The 19,821-nt window shown below is 38.4% G+C and overlaps 1 protein-coding gene across 1 annotated transcript in view; it reads right to left on the reverse strand.

The window, feature by feature from the left end:
• The window catches only part of LOC106153782 (uncharacterized), a 38,952-nt gene that overhangs the window by 2,937 nt on the left and 16,194 nt on the right, over positions 1-19,821 (reverse strand). The window contains exons 4-32 of the mRNA XM_086997308.1: positions 19,530-19,663; positions 19,027-19,341; positions 18,575-18,782; positions 17,842-18,042; positions 17,212-17,279; positions 16,612-16,831; positions 16,102-16,214; positions 15,681-15,804; positions 15,281-15,409; positions 14,628-14,825; positions 14,054-14,311; positions 12,950-13,169; positions 9,460-9,629; positions 8,899-9,057; positions 8,275-8,406; positions 7,697-7,825; positions 7,181-7,303; positions 6,658-6,783; positions 6,134-6,391; positions 5,701-5,820; positions 5,110-5,238; positions 4,445-4,573; positions 3,920-4,054; positions 3,258-3,632; positions 2,811-2,890; positions 2,497-2,555; positions 1,511-1,704; positions 858-998; positions 304-383 (exon numbers count right to left, since the gene is read on the reverse strand). Coding sequence (XP_086853434.1) covers positions 304-383; positions 858-998; positions 1,511-1,704; positions 2,497-2,555; positions 2,811-2,890; positions 3,258-3,632; positions 3,920-4,054; positions 4,445-4,573; positions 5,110-5,238; positions 5,701-5,820; positions 6,134-6,391; positions 6,658-6,783; positions 7,181-7,303; positions 7,697-7,825; positions 8,275-8,406; positions 8,899-9,057; positions 9,460-9,629; positions 12,950-13,169; positions 14,054-14,311; positions 14,628-14,825; positions 15,281-15,409; positions 15,681-15,804; positions 16,102-16,214; positions 16,612-16,831; positions 17,212-17,279; positions 17,842-18,042; positions 18,575-18,782; positions 19,027-19,341; positions 19,530-19,663 — 4,727 coding nt within the window. The remainder of the gene's footprint in view (positions 1-303; positions 384-857; positions 999-1,510; positions 1,705-2,496; positions 2,556-2,810; positions 2,891-3,257; positions 3,633-3,919; positions 4,055-4,444; positions 4,574-5,109; positions 5,239-5,700; positions 5,821-6,133; positions 6,392-6,657; positions 6,784-7,180; positions 7,304-7,696; positions 7,826-8,274; positions 8,407-8,898; positions 9,058-9,459; positions 9,630-12,949; positions 13,170-14,053; positions 14,312-14,627; positions 14,826-15,280; positions 15,410-15,680; positions 15,805-16,101; positions 16,215-16,611; positions 16,832-17,211; positions 17,280-17,841; positions 18,043-18,574; positions 18,783-19,026; positions 19,342-19,529; positions 19,664-19,821) is intronic.

Genomic DNA, 19,821 nt, shown 5'->3' on the forward strand with positions numbered 1-19,821 from the left:
GCCAGCCATTTCCATAAAATACTGGTAAATTTTCATCACGCCATGCCGTGCTCACATGCTAAGATAAATATATAACATACAGGTATTACATCATTAACGTCATCGGAGATCTATGACCATTAGGATACATTAAAGTCTTGACCACCAAACTGGCAAACAAATTAATTTCGATGCAAAGAAGACATCATTTCAACGTCACTGTGTAAATGTGACGTCACTGTATAAATGTGACGTCACTGTATTAATGTGACGTCATCGTGAAATCACATCACGCCGTGTGTCTGTTTGGGTGGGTATACTCACCGCTTTTCTAAGTACGGTATACTCAGCAGAACCCACTATCAAGTAAGGAGCTGGGTTCACCACATCCAATGTTATGTTCACTAAAATAAAAAATAAAAAAAACGAGTTTGTCCATGAATTAGTGACATGAAATAGAAAGAAATAACACTAATTTTCCAATCTAAAGGAATTGACTTACACACGCACATGAAAGTCATTTTTAGAGATTATAATAATAATTTATCGTTAGTCGAGTCTAACTTCATTAAAGTGTGTTCTGTACAGACTTTGCAAATAAAATGCAAAATTAAAAATATTATTTAAATTAAAAATGTGTTAATTGTAAAGAGAAATATTTCTAATTATAACATTCAGTAAAGTCTAAGTTGTTTAATCAAAATTATTCTAAAAAGATGAGTTTTTATTTTTTAGCAACTGCTGAGCTTATATTCCTTTGTTCTGATATCGATGTGAAGTATTCTTTCTCCAGTTACAATCTATAGACCGGGCATCGCATTTTATCTGCGCCAGGTCAGTGTGTCTGGTTCCTGGTAAAAACAGCCCATTGTTCTTACCTCCGTAGTTGACCTCCGTGTCACATGTGAACCCGTTTCCAAAGTATCCACTGTTACACGTGCAACTGAAACTCCCAATAGTATTGATACACGCTGCGGCAGTATGGCAGCCACCTCGGTTGAAGATGCATTCATCGATATCTGGAAATGAAAATGAATGGGGATTTATTAGCTTATTAACATGGTTTTATCTTTACTGGAAAGCGAATGTGAGCAATCGGGCCATCAGGACCAGAAAAAGCTTCTCAATTTAGGTCTCTCTTTTCTCTGTCTCTCTCTCTCTCTTTTTCAAACACACACACACGCACACACACATGCACAAACATCCTCTCTTTGTGTGCGTGTGTGGAAGTGAGAAGGGAGGGCGATCCATTTGCTATGATCAATATCTACCCAAAATCATGATGGGTGGAAACTTACTTGTTCTCAAAAAATAAATTGAAAACACGAGATTAAGTGGTGGTTTGACAACAATTAATCAAAATAAATTACTACTCTCTTAATCCATAAAAATCACTGCCCTGTTTGTGATGTGATAAGTCACGTGACCTGGGTAAGAGCCAGGGGCGTGAAGCGGAAGCTATGTATGACCATGTATGCGACGTGGGATGCAAGACATGGACTATCAAACTGGTTTGGATAGACTGACGTACCTGATACCGCGCCTTGTATCAAGGCCGGTGTCCGTCTCACTCTGTAACTAGCCCTGCTGGTGGTATCGATCAGAACGTTATTGACCCGTTGAAGATTGGCCAAAATGTACACTGAGATGGCGCTGATGGTTTCGTTGTCTGGGCTCGTCGTGTTCACCAGTACCGTGTAGTAGACGGCGAGTCCGTTATCGTTTCTGAAAATGTAGGAAAATTCCACCGGGTATGAAGTTTCAATAGGAACGTAGAAGGTCGTTTGTCAATAGTTTGAAAATACATTGACACTTTGACCCCATTCCCACAGATTTTAGATCGATCTAACCCTGTGGGGAGTCTCACTAGATTACTGTCAGCTTAGCCGGCTTAAGCGTCTGTCCCGCCTACTAAAAGCTGTAAGGGGGTAATTAACTGTCGTGCGCGCTCGGCTGACTGCAAATTAGCGTGCACCCCCAGGGAGTTAGGTCGATCCGGATGGATCGATCTAAATCTCTGGGAATGCACTCTTTGATTTTAGACCTGTCGGGGGAGTAATGAGATGCGTTTTAATATACAGATCTGCAACGTATTTAATGCATTTGTTTTAGGTTTATGAAATGTTGTAACACACAAGCAGACGGCGCCAAATATAGACCTATGCTTGTCATCTGATTACGTTATTTTAAAGAATCAGTGAGGTCAACATTTAAGATTATGTAGTTCACAAGTCACACAATGTGAGGTAAATTCAATATAATACAATGCAATGCAATACAATAAAAAAATATATTTTGTGGTACCCGTTGTTTTATATACCCTAATATCTTCGATAAGCAAATTTTACAGGGCAACCCAATAAGTCTTGTCTTTTATGGATCTTTCTCACCATCAACTCCATTTGATCTAGGCTGCTACAAGTGCAAAATACTACTGTTTTATAGCTTAGAATTAGCATTCATAGACTTTATAATTGCCTGCACTACCAGCAGGAACAGCTCTTTACAATAACTTACCTTATCTCAGTAATCTCTACCCGGTTGAAATCCGTGAAATTTGCATAGAACTCGTTCAACTGCAAGTTGCGAAATAATGCATTTTGAATATATTTGTAATGTTGTTCCGTGTTAGTTTGAACATTTAGAACTTTTTATTCTTATGCACAATAAATATCTAAAAAATGTCCATAGTCAATGGTTTAATTTTTATTTTCAATGGTTATCGATGATTATCTTGATAACAAAAGAGGCAAAAATGTTTAAACGTATCAGGCATTCAAAAATAAAACCAACTTTATTTAATTTCTGTTCCTTTTCTGCAAATGTCTTACCGTTCTCACTAACAAGGAATAATCCGTGCTTCCTGGCTGGTACCGAGAGGCGGAGTACTCGTTGTCGAAATTCATTAACACTGAAATAAGAGAACAAGATATAGCAACCAAGTCGGCAATTGTGGTAGAAAAATAATCACCATATGATAGTAGATATAAATGAGTCTATCTTGACTCAATGGCATCAGAATTCGGGTCACATCAGTTAAAACATTGTCACATGCGACACTTGACCAGTGCTTGGTTTGTGTGCAACATGGTACCGCTTATAAGGCGTATTATTGCGGTGGAGAGAAACACGTGCATACCTTTACTTAAATTTGTACGACAATCTAGTCATAATCGCCTAAATAACTTATAGATAAATCGATGCAACTGCCATGTTTTAACGAATATAGTAACATATTGCAGTTTTGTTCAAGGGTATGTTTCCAAGGGTATCCATACCTTTAACTCCCTGTAATGGCCTACAAACAATTCCATCCCCGGTGAAGGCGTTTCTACAAGAGCAAGTGTAACTTCCGGGCGTGTTAGTACAGTCAGCATTGGGACTGCAGTCATGCGATGACGTGCATTCATTGATATCAGTACACGCGAGTCCAGTTCCCTCAAAGCCCGGTTTACATTTACAAACGTAGGAGCCCTCCGTGTCCGTACATGTGGCGTCAGCATGGCAGGGCGAGGCAGTGCATTCGTTAATATTCGAGCATGTCCGACCGTCTCCTGTGTAGCCGGCGTCACACGCGCACGTGTAGGATCCCACCGTATTGGTGCACTGCGCGTTAGCGTGGCATTGGTTTGACGTTGAGCATTCGTCTATATCTAGAGAAAACACAAATGGTTGTATATATATATATCTTTTTTTAATGAAAGCATGTACCTTTGTTGCCAAATGGTAACACATGCGTTATTTTAACCTAACTTAATTACAGGGTTGACGGGGAGTACACCTACTGCAGTCAAAAAGTATATGGGGCTTCTTTCCTGTAAATGATCAATGCACTTCTTTGAAAACTTTCAAGAATTCACCTTGCGTCGTTATTTAACATTATAAACACAATATCGAGTTGCAGATGGCATGATGCCATCATCAATGACTGTCCACGTACCTCTGCACGTTCTTTGGTCACTCTGATCCAACACAAAGCCCGTCCTGCAAGTACAGTTATAGCTGCCACCTAGGTTATTGCAGTCGCTCGTCGTGCGGTTACAGTTGTCTGCTCCCGTTGTGCATTCATTGATATCTGTGATTGTTAATACAAAAATAATAACTTGTAATATAAAACGAAGCATGCGAAACGTCCTGATAGTATACCTCAGGTTCTTATAATGACATTCATTGATATCTGTGATTGTTAATACAACGTAATATAAAAATGAAGCATATGGAACGTCTCAATACCTCGAGTCCTAATCATAACCACTGGAACATTGTGGTTTTTGCAATGGACAACAATTATATTTCACTCTCCAACTCATTTCAAATTTTAATAAATACATAAAAAATAACAATAAACTTATTTTAGTTCTAAAATCCATTTAAATTACTCAGTAGACCAGGGGACTTTAATAAAAATTAGCGAATCAATTAAGCATCGGTTTATTGGTGTTTTTTTACGGTCGTCATATCTCACCTTCACAAGCGCCACTGCTTCCAAGGAAATAGCCAGAGAGACAGTAACAAACAGGAACAGATGCATTGCACAGTCCTTGGTTACAGGTCAGGCCCGCGTTAACACATACAGTTAATGTTGCGTTGTTCACTGAAATGTAACAAATTAAACAAATGCTCATTGAAGAATCTATTTTAATTCTGGTCTTTTTATAGATTATCGCTATGGTACTTATAAAATGGGCGTGAAAACTTGCTTGAGTTCAAGTGTGAGGGTTATGTTCACGTTTCTATTTGATGAGAAACGTTAAAACAGATAACAGAATACATGTATGCCAGTGGCGGATTTAGAGGGGGGTTGGGGTCAGGGGTGTCCTGATCTCCCCTTCGATTTCTGGTCTCCTCTTGTAATTAGAATTTTGACTAGCTGAATCATAGTTCTAAACCGTACCAAATGGCACCGTTCGCCCTCTAAAATACCAAAAAATTACGGGGCCCTTCAGCGGGTCCCGAACCCCACGCCATGTGGGGGTGGGGGGTGGGGGGGGGGAGGGTCAGCTTCACATCCGCGGATCCCCACTTCAAATAATCCTGGATCCGCCCCTGTATGCTGATATAAAACATGTAGATCAAAATAAAATAATAATTGGCAATAATGTGTCAATTCTGCCGTGCGTAGATCCTCACCTTGATTGCACGTAAATCCATCAAGAGCCAACTGATAGTCAGAATTGAAGCAGGAGCACGTGTAGCTCCCCACAGTGTTAGCACAGTCGTGGTCACAGCGGTCTGTCTTCAAGGCACACTCGTCAACATCTGAAACATACATTTAACAGCGTCTTCGTCATTCTTTCTGGCAGTTAGTTTCGGTTTCGTTTCTGATGACGACCTTACAGAAGGTAGTGCATGTAGTAGCATATAAGGTACAGTCACCACAATATTTAACCTACTTGTATTTTACAATATGCAGTGATGTTGTGTGCATGGGTTAGGCCTGAAATTCCATTCTCACTATGGCCTTTGTATTTTCTGTGAGCTATTCTGAATAATGTACTGCAATAGGCCACCAGGATACATGTCAAACATTTTAAATTCTAAAAACAGGAATTTCACCAACGCTTGTTGTTATTTTTTTTTGGTAACGCCAGTCATCAATTCAGTGATAAAAATCAAACTTGCATGCAACGTTCTTTTAAAAATAAAATTCAGAAAAACGTATAATGTTAGCAAACATTTCTCAGACGGTACACAACTGTATATACCAATAGACCTTATTACCTTGACAGTGCGTATCATTGACCAATGTTTTTCCTGGATTGCAGCCACAGCTGAAGCCACCAGGCGTGTTAGTGCATGTCTCCTCGCAGTTTGTGCCCCCCTCAACACACTCATTTATATCTGTAAAATACACTTGTCTCGGTAAATAGTTCTAAAAGGTGTGTCATACCCCCAGGAACTCTCAGTTTCTTCTATCTAGAGACATACTAATAACTGAGGGAATAAAATGACATGCATTAAAAATTCTTGCGTTTATAACTACTACCCCTACTACTACTACTACTACTACTACTACTACTACTAGCATTATTAACAATATTTTCATCTTAATCATCATTACTTTATATATATCTTATATTTACCGGGCTTTGTAAATTACAATTATTTCAGGCATGTACTCGTACCGAAATAAATAAATAAATAAATAACATACCCAGACAAGCGCCAGTAGGGTCTGCCCTATATCCTGTTTCGCATGCGCACGTGTACGATCCCCTGGTGTTATTGCAGATGGCGTTGGCACCACAGATGGTGGTGTTCTGCGCGCACTCGTCCACGTCGTTCTCACAGTTCGCCCCCTCCCAGCCGGCCACGCAGTCCGTACACCCTACAACCCGGTCACAGGTGTTTGCACGGGACCCGCAGCTGCACGTGTTGGCGCAGTTGGTGCCCCAGTGGATGCCGTCACATGCTGCAATGAGAATATTTCTTTGCATTTTTAAACGGCCAAAATATACTGAACTTGTACAGGTACCTGTATATCCGAAAAGAGTTCCGTTTTTATGTTACGGGGGCTTTGCACAACGATATTAAACCAGAGTAGAGATTGAGCATGTAGTCAACAACCAGTCACCCAGCCAATCAATCGGTCAGTCAGTCAGTCAGTTAGACAGACGGTCGGTCACAGAATGATTCAGAAAAAAAAACCAGTGCGTGTATACATATGCATATACATACCAGTACATGTGCGCATGTCACTCTCACGCTTAAATCCTACTGCACATGCGCACTCGTATCCTCCAAGTGTGTTCTGACACGTGCTGTTTGCGCTGCACAAATTACTGCCACTACACTCGTCAATATCTGTAAGTAATGTCCCACATAGGTCAAATACTACATCACCGATTTCATATATAAAAATAGCTGTCGGATTAAAGGTTGACTGAACCATTTCTAAGATAAATCCAAAGGGCAATTATGATTCAACTGGATTTTAAATCGTAATTATATTTCGATTGCTCATACACTATACAATTCGCACTCTATTCCAACCTGTATTTTAGTGTGCAATGGGTTCGATGTTTTTCAGTAATACGGAGCGGTTTTTCGTCTTTGTCATAAGTTTAAATTCATATGATCACTGCTTAATATTACTTGAATATTCAAGTAACGTGGACAAATCTTCCGGTACCAGAGCTGCCCGCCTCATGCACAGTCTACTGTATCGAACCAATAAGACGTGAAGGTTTGTACGACCTACCGTTACAAGTCACACTATCCGCCAGCAAGTCGTATCCAGGTGGACAGAAACAACCAGGTGACCCGTTGTTATTGTAACAAGTCGCAGGGGAGACACAAGGATGACCCGCACATACAGCAATGTCTAAAAACCAAAGGGTAGATAATTAAAATAACAATATGGTGCAATGTGACGGGGGAAGGGGGAATACCTGTGAATGAGATGTTCTCATTAAATACAGTTTTAGTGTACATTCATGGTTAATATAATCGCACGTTATAACTATTAACTCTTAACTGTATCAGCATGTTTGTACCAGTAATAAGCACCACACAGAGTCGCTATCAGTGTATTATTATTAGTTAATCCCACCTCACGCGGCTTCTTGCACCTTTTTTTATCTCGTTTAACTAACCACAGTGGCGATAGTCTCGTCAAATGCTATCTTGGATGACCCCTATGGCGTTCGCACAATACGTTGTCTTACGTTGTCTTAAGAAGATTTGAATATTATGAACGTAGAACAACTCAGCATACCTGTAGCAGTGCAGTTTTTCCCGTCTGCATCTAGAGTGTACCCAGTCTGGCAAGAACAGGTAAAGCTTCCAATCGTATTGGTGCAGATCTGTTGGCAACCGTCAGTACGGGCGGTACACTCGTCTGTATCTGCAAGAAACACACACAGACGTGCATGGAAGAAGACACTTCCCGGTATGGTATGAAAAGAAAATACCGACAACATAGAGGTATTCATATTTCAGGGAAAATGTCCATGGCATATTGGTGTGTGTGTGTGTGTGTGTGTGTGTGTGTGTGTGTGTGTGAGAGAGAGAGAGAGAGAGAGAGAGAAAGAGAAAGAAAGAGAGTCAAACATGATAGAATATTTAAAGGTGCCCCAAACAAGTTGATCATAATATACTTATTAATATAGTTTCCGAATGCCATATATGTTTACAACCTATCTAAACTCACCAACTCACAAAATAAGCAAAGTAAAAATAAATAAGTACATAAATAAACAAATAAATAAACAAGACATATTTTAAAGACAAACAATAATAACTGAGTAGGAAATGAAGAAGAAATGGATAAAAACAAGAGGAAGACCTACTTACCGACGCACGTTTTAGCATCCGTATTTCTGAATCCAGAATGACAGGTGCACGTGTAGTCGCCATCTATGTTAACGCACGTTGAAATGGACGTGTTACACGTGTTCAGTGTCGCGTTAGAACACTCGTCAATGTCTGGGGAATTGCAAGAAAAACAAAACGCAATATCAGAATTCTTTTTCTCTCATTTCAACTTCAATAGTGTAAAAAGAATGATTTGCTTTATAAAAAGCATATAATTATGATATATACATACAGTGAAATGTAGGCTACTTTGCACTCAGATAAAGATACATTACGCATGTTGAACTTGATAGCAGCATTAAATTTTAATCGCATTATAATTGCAATAAATTTTGAAGAAAAAACAATGAGGCCTACAACTAACGTGAACGTTGTAACAACTCAGTGGCAAGAAACACTTTAATTGATACACTGTGTACAGAATTAATCTGTATACATGTACATGAACATACGCAAAAAGATGCCTACATTAACATAAATACTGAGCAATAAGCCTAAATTTTCAATGTGACTATGTAAATTTCTGATCGAAAACGTGCAGTAAGAATCTCTTTTGTCGTCTTATCACAAACAGTTGTGTCCGTGGGGTTATCATGCAAATACCTATGCATTTCAACCCGAGTATGAAATACCCGGATGGACAGAGGCATCTAAAAGACACTCCCTGCGTCTCCTCCTCGCTAGGGGTCAGGTCAGTGCAATTTCCGGTTGGAGGGCATGGGTTGTCTGCGCAGCCGTCAATTTCTGACTCGCAGTCCACGCCTAAAATGTAATGACACAAAGTTATGTATTCTTGATTATTTTTTTACCAGTGCTGTTATTGTAAAAGCTTGTACCAGTTATAATGCTGTTTAATTTTGTGTTATCATAGTAGAACACAGCACATACAGGTAACCTAATGCTGTGTTATAAGGTAAAAATAAATCATTTCTATGTAAATTAGATTGGGTATTGATATTAAATTGACCAAATTAAGTCTTAATACAACTTTTACCCAATTTCTAAGCATTTCAAAACATGCCACAAAGACGAATATGATTATTTCTCGGGTATGCCTTATTATCCGTGGAATCTGCCGAGGTAATCTAACTGAGTGAAGAAAGTACGAAGGAACGGATAAAGGCAAAGGTGTATTTAGAAAAAAAAGTACCACATAAAACACACCTGTGTAGCCCACTGAACAATTGCAGTTAACCAAACGGATGGAGCTGTCGACATTTTGGCCGTCACGGAGTTGGTCGAAGTTACACGAACCTTGGCCACTGCAACCGGAACAAAGGTCAACCGTTGGGGTCCAAGTGGTGGATCCTCCCCTGCCATCTGTTAACTGAACCCTTCATTAAAGTAATATAACACGATATATACTATTTAGAATGGTTCTATGTGATAACTAATGCAAGCAGTGCACGTAATGGAAACGGACGCAGAGAGTCAATGCAAAAAATGGAAACACCAATGTTTTTAAAAAATAGAAAACTTTCAACACTGAACTTTTTTCATAGCGAACTAGAGGATCAGAGAGGCGATACGGCCTCCGAATATTGTACCACCAGCTGGAGCAAGCGCATTCGTATAGACCCCCACATACACAAAATAAGGGACACAGTCACCAGTCTTGTGCTTGACAAACTGTAAACATGCAATCAACAAGAATTTTCAATATATGCAAAAAATATATGAAACTAAAAATGGTACAATCAAATTTAAGTTCATCGTAAGGTAGGTGAAAGGTCATTTTCAAGGTCACAGTAAATTGCCAGTATATGACTTCCTATTCAAGTTCAATAGTAACTATGGACCTATCTCTGCCAGGTTTGGAGTTAAAAGAGAAAGAAATTAGCAGAGTTCAGTTCAAGATAATAAGTAGATCAAAGGTCAATTTCAAGGTCACACTTAGATTGCCAGTATATGACTTCCTATTCAAGTTCAATAGTAACTATGGACCTATCTCTGCCAGTTTTAGAGATAAAAGTTAAGCAAAATTTGCAAAATTCAGTTCATGGTGAAAAGTAGGTCAAAGGTCAATTTCAAGGTCACAGTAAGATTGCCAGTATTTGACTTCCTATTCAAGTTCAGTAGTAACTATGGACCTATCTCTGCCAGTTTTGGAGATAAAAGGGAAGCAAAATTTGCAAAGTTCAGTTCATGGTGAAAAATAGGTCAAATATCAATTTCAAGGTCACAGTAAGATTGCCAGTATATGACTTTCTATTCAAGTTCAATAGTATCTATGGACCTATCTCTGCCAGTTTTGCAGATAAAAGGGAATAAATGTTATAATTTTGGAGTTACCATAATGTGCCATAAATTTCCTACAGAAAAGATTAATTAAAATAAAGAAAACATCATTTTGGTCAAAATTCTTAAAATAGGAGGTGCTCTGAAGTTCCAGAAGTTCAAATTTGATGAAATAATGTCATTTTTGACCACAAGTTGTCTGCTTTGCCAAGCCTTATGTATTATTTTTCCGGAGTTCAAAATTTATTATCCATTACCGTACTGCACATTTTGCTTTCACCACCAATATGTATTTTTTGATACAGTGTAACTTTAGAGATAAAAGGGAAGCAAAATTTGCAAAGTTCAGTTCATAGTGAAAAGTAGGTCAAAGGTCAATTTTACGGTCATATTAAGACTGCCAGTATATGACTTCCCATTCAACTTCAATAGTAACTATGGACCTATCTCTGCCAGTTTTGGAGATATAAGGGAAGCAAAATTTGCAAAGTTCAGTTCATGGTGAAAAGTAGGTCAAAGGTCAATTTTAAGGTCACATTTAGATTGCCAGTATATGACTTCCTATTCAAGTTCAATAGTAACTATGGACCTATCTCTGCCAGTTTTGGAGATAAAAGGGAAGCAAAATTTGTAAGGTTCAGTTCATGGTGAAAAGTAGGTCAAAGGTCAATTTTAAGTTCACATTTAGATTGCCAGTATATGACTTCCTATTCAAGTTCAATAAAAACTATGGACCTATCTCTGCCAGTTTTGGAGATATAAGGGAAGCAAAATTTGCCAAAGTTCAGTTCATGGTGAAAAATAGGTCAAAGGTCAATTTTAAGGTCACATTTAGATTGCCAGTATATGACTTCCCATTCAAGTTCAATAAAAACTATGGACCTATCTCTGCCAGTTTTGGAGATATAAGGGAAGCAAAATTTGCAAAGTTCAGTTCATGGTGAAAAGTAGGTCAAAGGTCAATTTTAAGGTCACATTTAGATTGCCAGTATATGACTTCCCATTCAACTTCAATAGTAACTATGGACATATCTCTGCCAGTTTTGGAGATAAAAGGGAAGCAAAATTTGCAAAGTTCAGTTCATGGTGAAAAGTAGGTCAAAGGTCAATTTCAAGGTCACATTTACATTGCCAGTATGTGACTTCCTATTCAACTTCAATAGTAACTATGGACCTATCTCTGCCAGTTTTGGAGATATAAGGGACTAAATGTTATTATTTTGGAGTTACCATAATGTGCCATAAATTTCCTACAGAAAAGATTAATTAAAATAAAGAAAACATCATTTTGGTCAAAATTCTTAAAATAGGAGGTGCTCTGAATTTCCAGAAGTTCAAATTTGATGAAATAATGTCATTTTTGACCACAAGTTGTCTGCTTTGCCAAGCCTTATGTATTATTTTTCCAGAGTTCAAAATTTATTATCCATTACCGTACTGCACATTTTGCTTTCACCACCAATATGTACTTTTTGATACAGCGTAACTTGAAAACCGTATGAAATACAAAAAAAACGGAGACCACTATCAGTGTTGGGCTTTACATGCTCTACAAAATGCAAAAAAGAATGGGTCTCTAGCATTAACGGTTCCCGAATTAGAGACAGTTTTCAGTTTCGGTACTTTATGGCCGCTACTCCCGTGAAAATGCACCGATTGACCCCAAATTCACGGAGATGAAAGATGACCCGAAGGGTTACAATTTCCAATAATATTATTGGTTAAGTCTGTGTGGTATCTGAATAACAGGGCAAAAAATTTTTTTTCGTAAAAAAATTCATTTTTTTGAAAATTTTGGCCCGTTTGACCTTGAAATAAAGGTCAAAGGTCAAATCCAAGGGCATATTTGAAATCTACACATATGACTTTTGGAAAGCTGTCTGTAGAAATTTTTCCCATAACTCCTTCCGTAGGGTAGATAATTAGCATTTAATTTTGCCATTTTTAGACAAGGGTGCATTGCAATGAGTGCCACACCTAGACCCCAATACCGACAAAGCCCAAATTTTACGTGGAACGAGTTGAGATTATAGGTGACCTAAATCCAAGAGATGGGTACAGGGGCCCTTACCGTCTAGGAGGAGAAGCGGTAACGGTGACTTGGCGGCGGAGCCGCAGGTGTTGGCGGAGCCGGCGGAACATACGGGTTGGGACTAAAACCATGGGTACCGCCAGCGCCTACGCTGGTGGTACAATTAAAGTCAACCTAAAACTAGATGCATTCTAAAAATAAGGTGGAAAATGAATCTTCTAGACTTAGAATTAACACTTCGTTCATGGGCGTGTATGATGTAAGATTGTGATATGAGACTTCACGCATAATCCAGCGCACACAATCCATGCAAGCTGAGCCACCAGTCTTGTCAGTCAGCTCAGCTTGGAACAACCATGTGCGCCGGACATGAGGTGCACTTACCCTACAGGCCCACTCACGGTCACAGACGTGGCATTCACCGCGAATATCAACTTGTTAGCCGTGACGTTTTTGATTTCCGTGTAACTCCTGTTGTAAGCCAAACTAGCTGTGATGGTGTCATTATCCGGGTCCATGAACTCTAGTTCAAAATTCTCTTCCACGTTTACAGTTATTCTAATCGGCGACCTAGGATTGCTTGTGATATTTGGACTGCGGTTTTCTAAAAATTTAAAATATGAATTCGATCATACATTATATTTTCCTTGTTTTTAGTACAAGCAACATCATCGGAGTGGCGTGATACCATAAACTGTTTTAATACACCGCTGTATGTACATGTATGTGAAAAAAAGCAGTTTGTTCCATAATTCTAAAGATTCTAAAGATTTAACAAAACACCCCATCACTGGTTAGTATTCAGGATTACTTCAATCTTTGATGACTTCTTTCAATGCCTCTCATAAACAACAGTATCTGTGTTATTCATACAAATAAACTAATCTAATCATATCGGTGACGAAAAAAAAATCAAAGTTATAATCAAAGTTATAATGCCCGGTCTACTTAAAATGTGACTAATGAACTACCGCTGTACAATGGGGTTGTATTGTTGGTCTTTTTGTGAAATTTGATGTTAATAAAATGATACCAGGAGCATATCATTCCACAGTCATTTATCTCCCCCAAAGTATTGGTTCAGTAGGGGTGACACTTCTATTGTCCAGTGTGTATAGATTGATCAAACTCTGCAGGGACTCTCGCTGAATGCAATTAGATTTACACGCCTCTTCGTTGCGTTGGGTAGAAAACAGAAACGCATGATACCAGGAGCATATCATTCCACAGTCATTTATCTCCCCCAAAGTATTGGTTCAGTAGGGGTGACACTTCTATTGTCCAGTGTGTATAGATTGATCAAACTCTGCAGGGACTCTCGCTGAATGCAATTAGATTTACACGCCTCTTCGTTGCGTTGGGTAGAAAACAGAAACGCATGATTACGCGAGAATGATGGAAATAAGAGGAGGCGTGTAAATAAATTAATTGCTTGCATTCAGCGAGAGATCCTGCAATATACAAAATATTAAAAACTATCACCAATACCTATTTCAAGCTTAATCTTCTCAGCGTTAACATCAAAGTCCCTGGTTTCATTGGCCAAACTTCCGTCGCCTGTTATCAAGAAGTCGTATACACAGGCCTTAAGGTTATCACACAAGGCAACGGCACTGCTGTATTTTTCAGTCCCGTATGTTGCTTCGAGATTCTCCGTGAACACGGGCAGGAAGGAAGGATCCGTGTAATTGGCGGCGGAATAACCCGGACGGTAGTCGAACATGCTCTCAGCTTCAGTTAGACGCCCTGTGGGAACGACATTAAGACAATGGAGAAAACAGGCAAAATATTGAGTATTTACACAATTAAAAGCCAATCAAAAATAAGAGCATGGTAGATACTTATTAAATGAACACCTCTTATGTTTTGGCAATCGAGGCATTTAAACATTTTATATTTTCATTACTTAAAAAATAGCAGTGTAAATGTATGGAGTGATATAATCAAAATGCTAAGACTTCTTGGGTCATATCTGGATAATCAGTACAAAAATCAAATTAAAATAAAAGTGACAGTGCAATTATTTATATATTGTACAGTAAAGTGCTCTGTTATTACTTACAAGTTTCTCCAAAATTGTAATATATCTGTTCGTCAGTTGAGTTCGACGGTAAAACTGTGCCGTTTCTGGCAGTGAGATCGTCTTCGGTGTTGCCGTCGTAATTGCCCATGAGGCACTTTAGTTGACTGGCCCGGCTCTCGGGGACGTTAACGGAGAACATCAGCAGGTTCACCCCCAGGGTAATATTCAGCGTCACCTCTGGAAATGGAAAAGTGGCTTTATAACGGAATATCCATTTACAGAATGCCAAAACCCTAATCACACTATGTAGACCCGTTCTATACAGAAAATTGCACGTCTTATTAGCAGTGTATAATCTCCATATTTGCAATGCTCTCGTATTTTTTTCTATCTATGATCGTATTCTCTGGTTTCCGATATTGCTTCCCTTTGAAAGAGATGCACCGGTAGTGCAGAGAAAATAAAATATTTATCTAAATGGGTGATGGCATACAAAAATAATAATAAACACGTGCCCGTAGACTCGCCAGAAAACAATGTAAATTCATTTACACAAAGCACACTAATTGCAATCTAATTAGCGACGTATTTTCAACTTTCACGTTTGAAAATTAAAAAAAAAAATCATTTTTTAATTATACCATTTTAATAATGAGATATTTAAATGATTTCCGAAAAAATTTGAACCTTACGTGAAGCAAATATGGCAGTTAAAGTTTTCTGCTCGGCGCTGTAGAGGAGATCCAAGTTGTTGTACTCCGCGCTGCCACTGGATAGTAGTGTTGGTGATACCAGAGTGGTTCCCACATATATTTCCATATCTGAAAATGAATAAATAAAATAAAATAAAATAAAATAAAATAAAATAAAATAAACTTTTCATATCTAAAATGAAGTGAAACGCAGTTATGAAATGAAAACCTGGCAGGCAATAGAGACCAAATGGATAGAATTTTATTTTCAATCAGAGGTTGTTAAAACTTGGTTCATTTATTATTAGAAAAAAAAAGCAAATAAACTTGAGAACAGCGATAAAAATACTAACCAAGAAGTGAGTAAGACCGTTGCAACTCTTTAAAAGATTAATTTTACCTTGCCTGTCCTCGGTCAATTGAACCTGAAGTTTGTCCGAATTAATGTCCTTTGCTACAAATGCGCTGAAAATGGTCGCGTTGGCTAATCCGCCGCCTTTGGGAATAGCTTGCTCAAGACGAGTCTAAAGCGAAGACGGTCATGTTAAAATATCATTAAGTATTCGTAACCCAGTGTTTGTTATTTCAGATTCTTTACTTTTTCCCCTAAATTGTAACAAAAAACCGCTATCATTATCAAAGTCACTTGGACATTACAATCCGTCCCAATTACATTAATTCCCCAAATGAATTATAAATAAACAAATAAATTCATTATCATAACCTTTTATCATTTTTTTTTTACATTTTCGTTTTATATTTCAGAGAATACAAAATATAAAAAATTCAGCAAAACATATCGGTACATTCCGTCGCCTCACCTGCAGAAGGAACGTCTTATTAGCCATATCCACTAAACAGTACTCCCCTCGCCCGTTGAATGTGTATTGTAGGCCATCCAATGTCTTAAAATGCGGGTCACCGAAGAAAAAGGCTGAAATATATCATTTCTCAACATTAATAAAATAGGCCGCTTAAACTATATTATTCATCTTGTCAGTCATAAACACATTGCTTGATTTGCTATTTCATAATCATGAAAAGTAAATTAAGATGTGTTTGGAACACAAAAACAATAAAAAATAATGAGTAATGAATAATGGACTAAAATATTTGGAACAAATGAGGCTACAAGTACGACAAATACAAATTTAAATTTTGAAAAAAAGATAAAAAATCAAAATTAAAAATTAAGAATTTATAAGTTGCACACTTAATGAGATATATTGTATATCTATTTTAGAATTTGGGCATTTACCCATAAAGCTGTATTACAATATAATGCACGTATTTTGAGAATTATTAATCCATCGTCAGTCTATGATACTCACTAAATCTGGGTGGAATATAATTTCGACAATCATTATTTGGTCTGTAAGTGAAGTATGTTTCACAGTTGTCGGAACGAAGGCAACAGTCCAGCTTCGGGTTGAAGTCTTGTGCTAGATAATTCGTAGGCAAAAATCTCTCGTGATTCACTTGCAGCGAGCCCGTTGCTATTGAGTTAGCTTCAGTGATCAGGGCAAAGTTGGTCCTGCTGTAGCAGCATTCCTGGAGTGAAAAACGTTCAGAGAGTTATAGAAAGCAAGGTACACAATGGGTTCTAATCTAATGGAAAAGCTGGGGAGAGGCGGGATAAGAACTGCACACCTTCCCCAAACATTCCTATAGAAAATAAACCTTATACTAGGCCCTTCTACTACTACTACTACTACTACTACTACTACTACTACAACAACAACAACAATAATAATGTAAATAATAATAATAATAATAAGAAGAAATGATTTATATGATATAGTGGACAAAGAGGCCAGCTTGGCTACGCGTCATCGATATGTGTCGACAACGTGAACATTAGACCTTTAAAAAATAATAATGTTAAAAATAATAAAAAGTGACAAGTTAAAAACATCGTCTATTTGGCTCACCTGGCCGATTAACTTGCCAAACACCAAGGCCTCCCATCTTGCTGTGAAGCAGACCACGCCACTGTATTCTATATAGAAAAGTGTAAGGATGATTATTGGGCCAGAGGGATACTAGAAATCATATATATAAAGTATATATATATACACGAAAATGAAAAAAAATTCAATTGGGTTTTATTTTCTACGTGTGAATCGCTTTACTTTTCTTTCCTCTCTTTGAAAAAGGGGGGGGGGGGGGGGGGGGGGGGAGGGGGGCCTTGTGTCTTTTATTGAGAAGCACGTGCCAACTTTGATCCCCCCTCCGGGACCAGCCATTAGAGTGCACCCTGTGCTGTGGGTTGTAGTAACGTACTTCACAGCGGTCGAATATCGCTCAGCTTTGCATAAACTTTGTAAAACCCCCTTTACATTGGACGGCGTCATTTCTGTGTACTGCAGCACGACTCCATTTGACAGTAAAAATAAAACAATACTTTACGTGCCGACAATTGGCCGGTCATTAAGCATTCACTCTGCAACCAAAACGATGCTTGGGCCTCCTTCCTACAACCACAGCGATGCCAGTTTCATGGTCGCACAAAAGACACAAAAAAGACGCTGTCCAGTGTAAAGAGGGTTTTAGTCACTCACCGCTCCCTGTTCTCCGCGTTCTGGCGAATGTGAAGTCCCTCCAAGCCTGGAACAAAGAGCAAGGGCAGGGAAAGGCGACCGCCCTGAAAACTGCTATCTGGAACAGACTCTGTGGGGCTGCCCAGTCTCGACACTTCTGGTCGTAATTCGGGATATCAGCAGGATTGGTGTAGAGTTGGTAGAACCAAACGCCTATCTCACCTGGAAGAAAGTTACGTAGAGCAAATGTTATCTCGGTTTTATAACTAATGTTGAGACCGCCAGGCCATCTTCTTGCATTGTGCAGCGTCATAACGACACGACTTCATGACGCTATAACCCGGCAACCGTCTTTTTCTACAACGGTAAGTGCAAATAAATAAATAAAAAATAAATAAAATAATAATAATGAGTCACATTTTATAAATCGATATTTTCAAAATTTGGACCGTTAAGAAATAAGGTTGTAATAAGAATTAAGTGCTCAGTCAGTAGTATCGAGCTACAGAAAATCCAAAATATGCACTGCAGGTGCCTGTTAGGCTGGAACCCATACAAATGTGACATTTCCAGGTAAATGAGGTCTACAAGGTTGTTTCTTCCTCATTGTTAGTTAATCGTTTAAAACACTTTCTATTATAATAATGATCCCGAGCTCTGGGATCTATGAGCTGACATGGAAACCTTGCGGCGCTACCAGTAGCTCAGTTTACATGCTACTAATGTGCGCCAACCTAGTGGTTAATTAATTCACCTGAATTGCCCACCAACTTATCAATGCTCCCCATTGTTTCCTGCGTTGAGAAAATCCCCGTTTTGCAATAATTATTTCCATCTGTTACAGTAAGGGCTGCCTTCTTCTCTATGGTAGTAGCCGCTATACTGATACCGTTGTCTTTATAGTTGAATATTACATACGACTGTACGCCATCGGAAAGAATAACAGCTTGGAAAGTGGCCTCCTACATTAGGATTACAATTTGAATCAAATATAATATAATATAATATAATATAATATAATATAATATAATATAATATAATAGTAAACCTAAGTTCTTTTTTAATTTTCAGAAAATTTCTTGGCGTCATAGCTATTGTATGTATGGATATATAAATTAACATTTAAATCAACATAAGACAACAAGGAAGGCAGACATATATAATAAAATAGAATGATAGATTCTTTACATAAACTAAGCAAAATACCTCGTTTGATCCAAAGGAGGAAAATGGACGACAACCTTCCCACGTGACCACCGTCGCCATGGTAGCGTTAAACACATCACTGCTGGCAAAGTTCTGAACATCCTCCCTGCCCCTCTGAAGCACGTACGACCCAGCAGTATTGTTGTTGTAGTCCCTGTAGTAATCGTATATCCCCGTGTACACGGTGCAACCATCCAGGTCCATCCAGTATGGCGCAATAATGGCGGTTCGTACATTATTCAAAAGACGGCTGCAGGCGGCGCTTCTGTAGCTTAGGTATATCTGCCCCAGGGAGACGTACCCATTGGTTGTTACCTATAAAAGTGCTGGTTTCAGTTAATGAAAATAATAATTAAAGAAGCAATGGTAAGTATAAATTTTTAGTATGACAACAAATTCAATATCATCATCATAATAATAATAATAATAATAATAATAATATAAGGGGCTCTTTTAAAATGTTCAACTGGCACGTGCGGCTACTAAAGCCAGTATTCACTCACATAGATCCTGGATTTCTTTGACGTCCCCATGATGACATATATTGGGATCTGGAAAGAAGTGACCCGGTCGTCCCCAGTGAGGAAAGAATCGCCGTGTGAAGAACCGTAAGGGTACATCCTATTCCCCCGTACCACTGTGGGTGCAAATAAATCATTATTTTATTACGAATATATTGGATGCTTTAGTACTTGCGTTTGAAAAAAAAATTGAAACCTCAATATGACATCGCTTTGATGCTATATTTTTTGTATTGGGAAGAGGGGAACGTAAACTATTAAGATTAAATGATGC

This window comes from Lingula anatina, chromosome 10 (genome assembly GCF_051362555.1).
Source record: "Lingula anatina isolate TDL-2025a chromosome 10, LinAna3.0, whole genome shotgun sequence".
In the NCBI taxonomy this organism is placed as follows: domain Eukaryota; kingdom Metazoa; phylum Brachiopoda; class Lingulata; order Lingulida; family Lingulidae; genus Lingula; species Lingula anatina.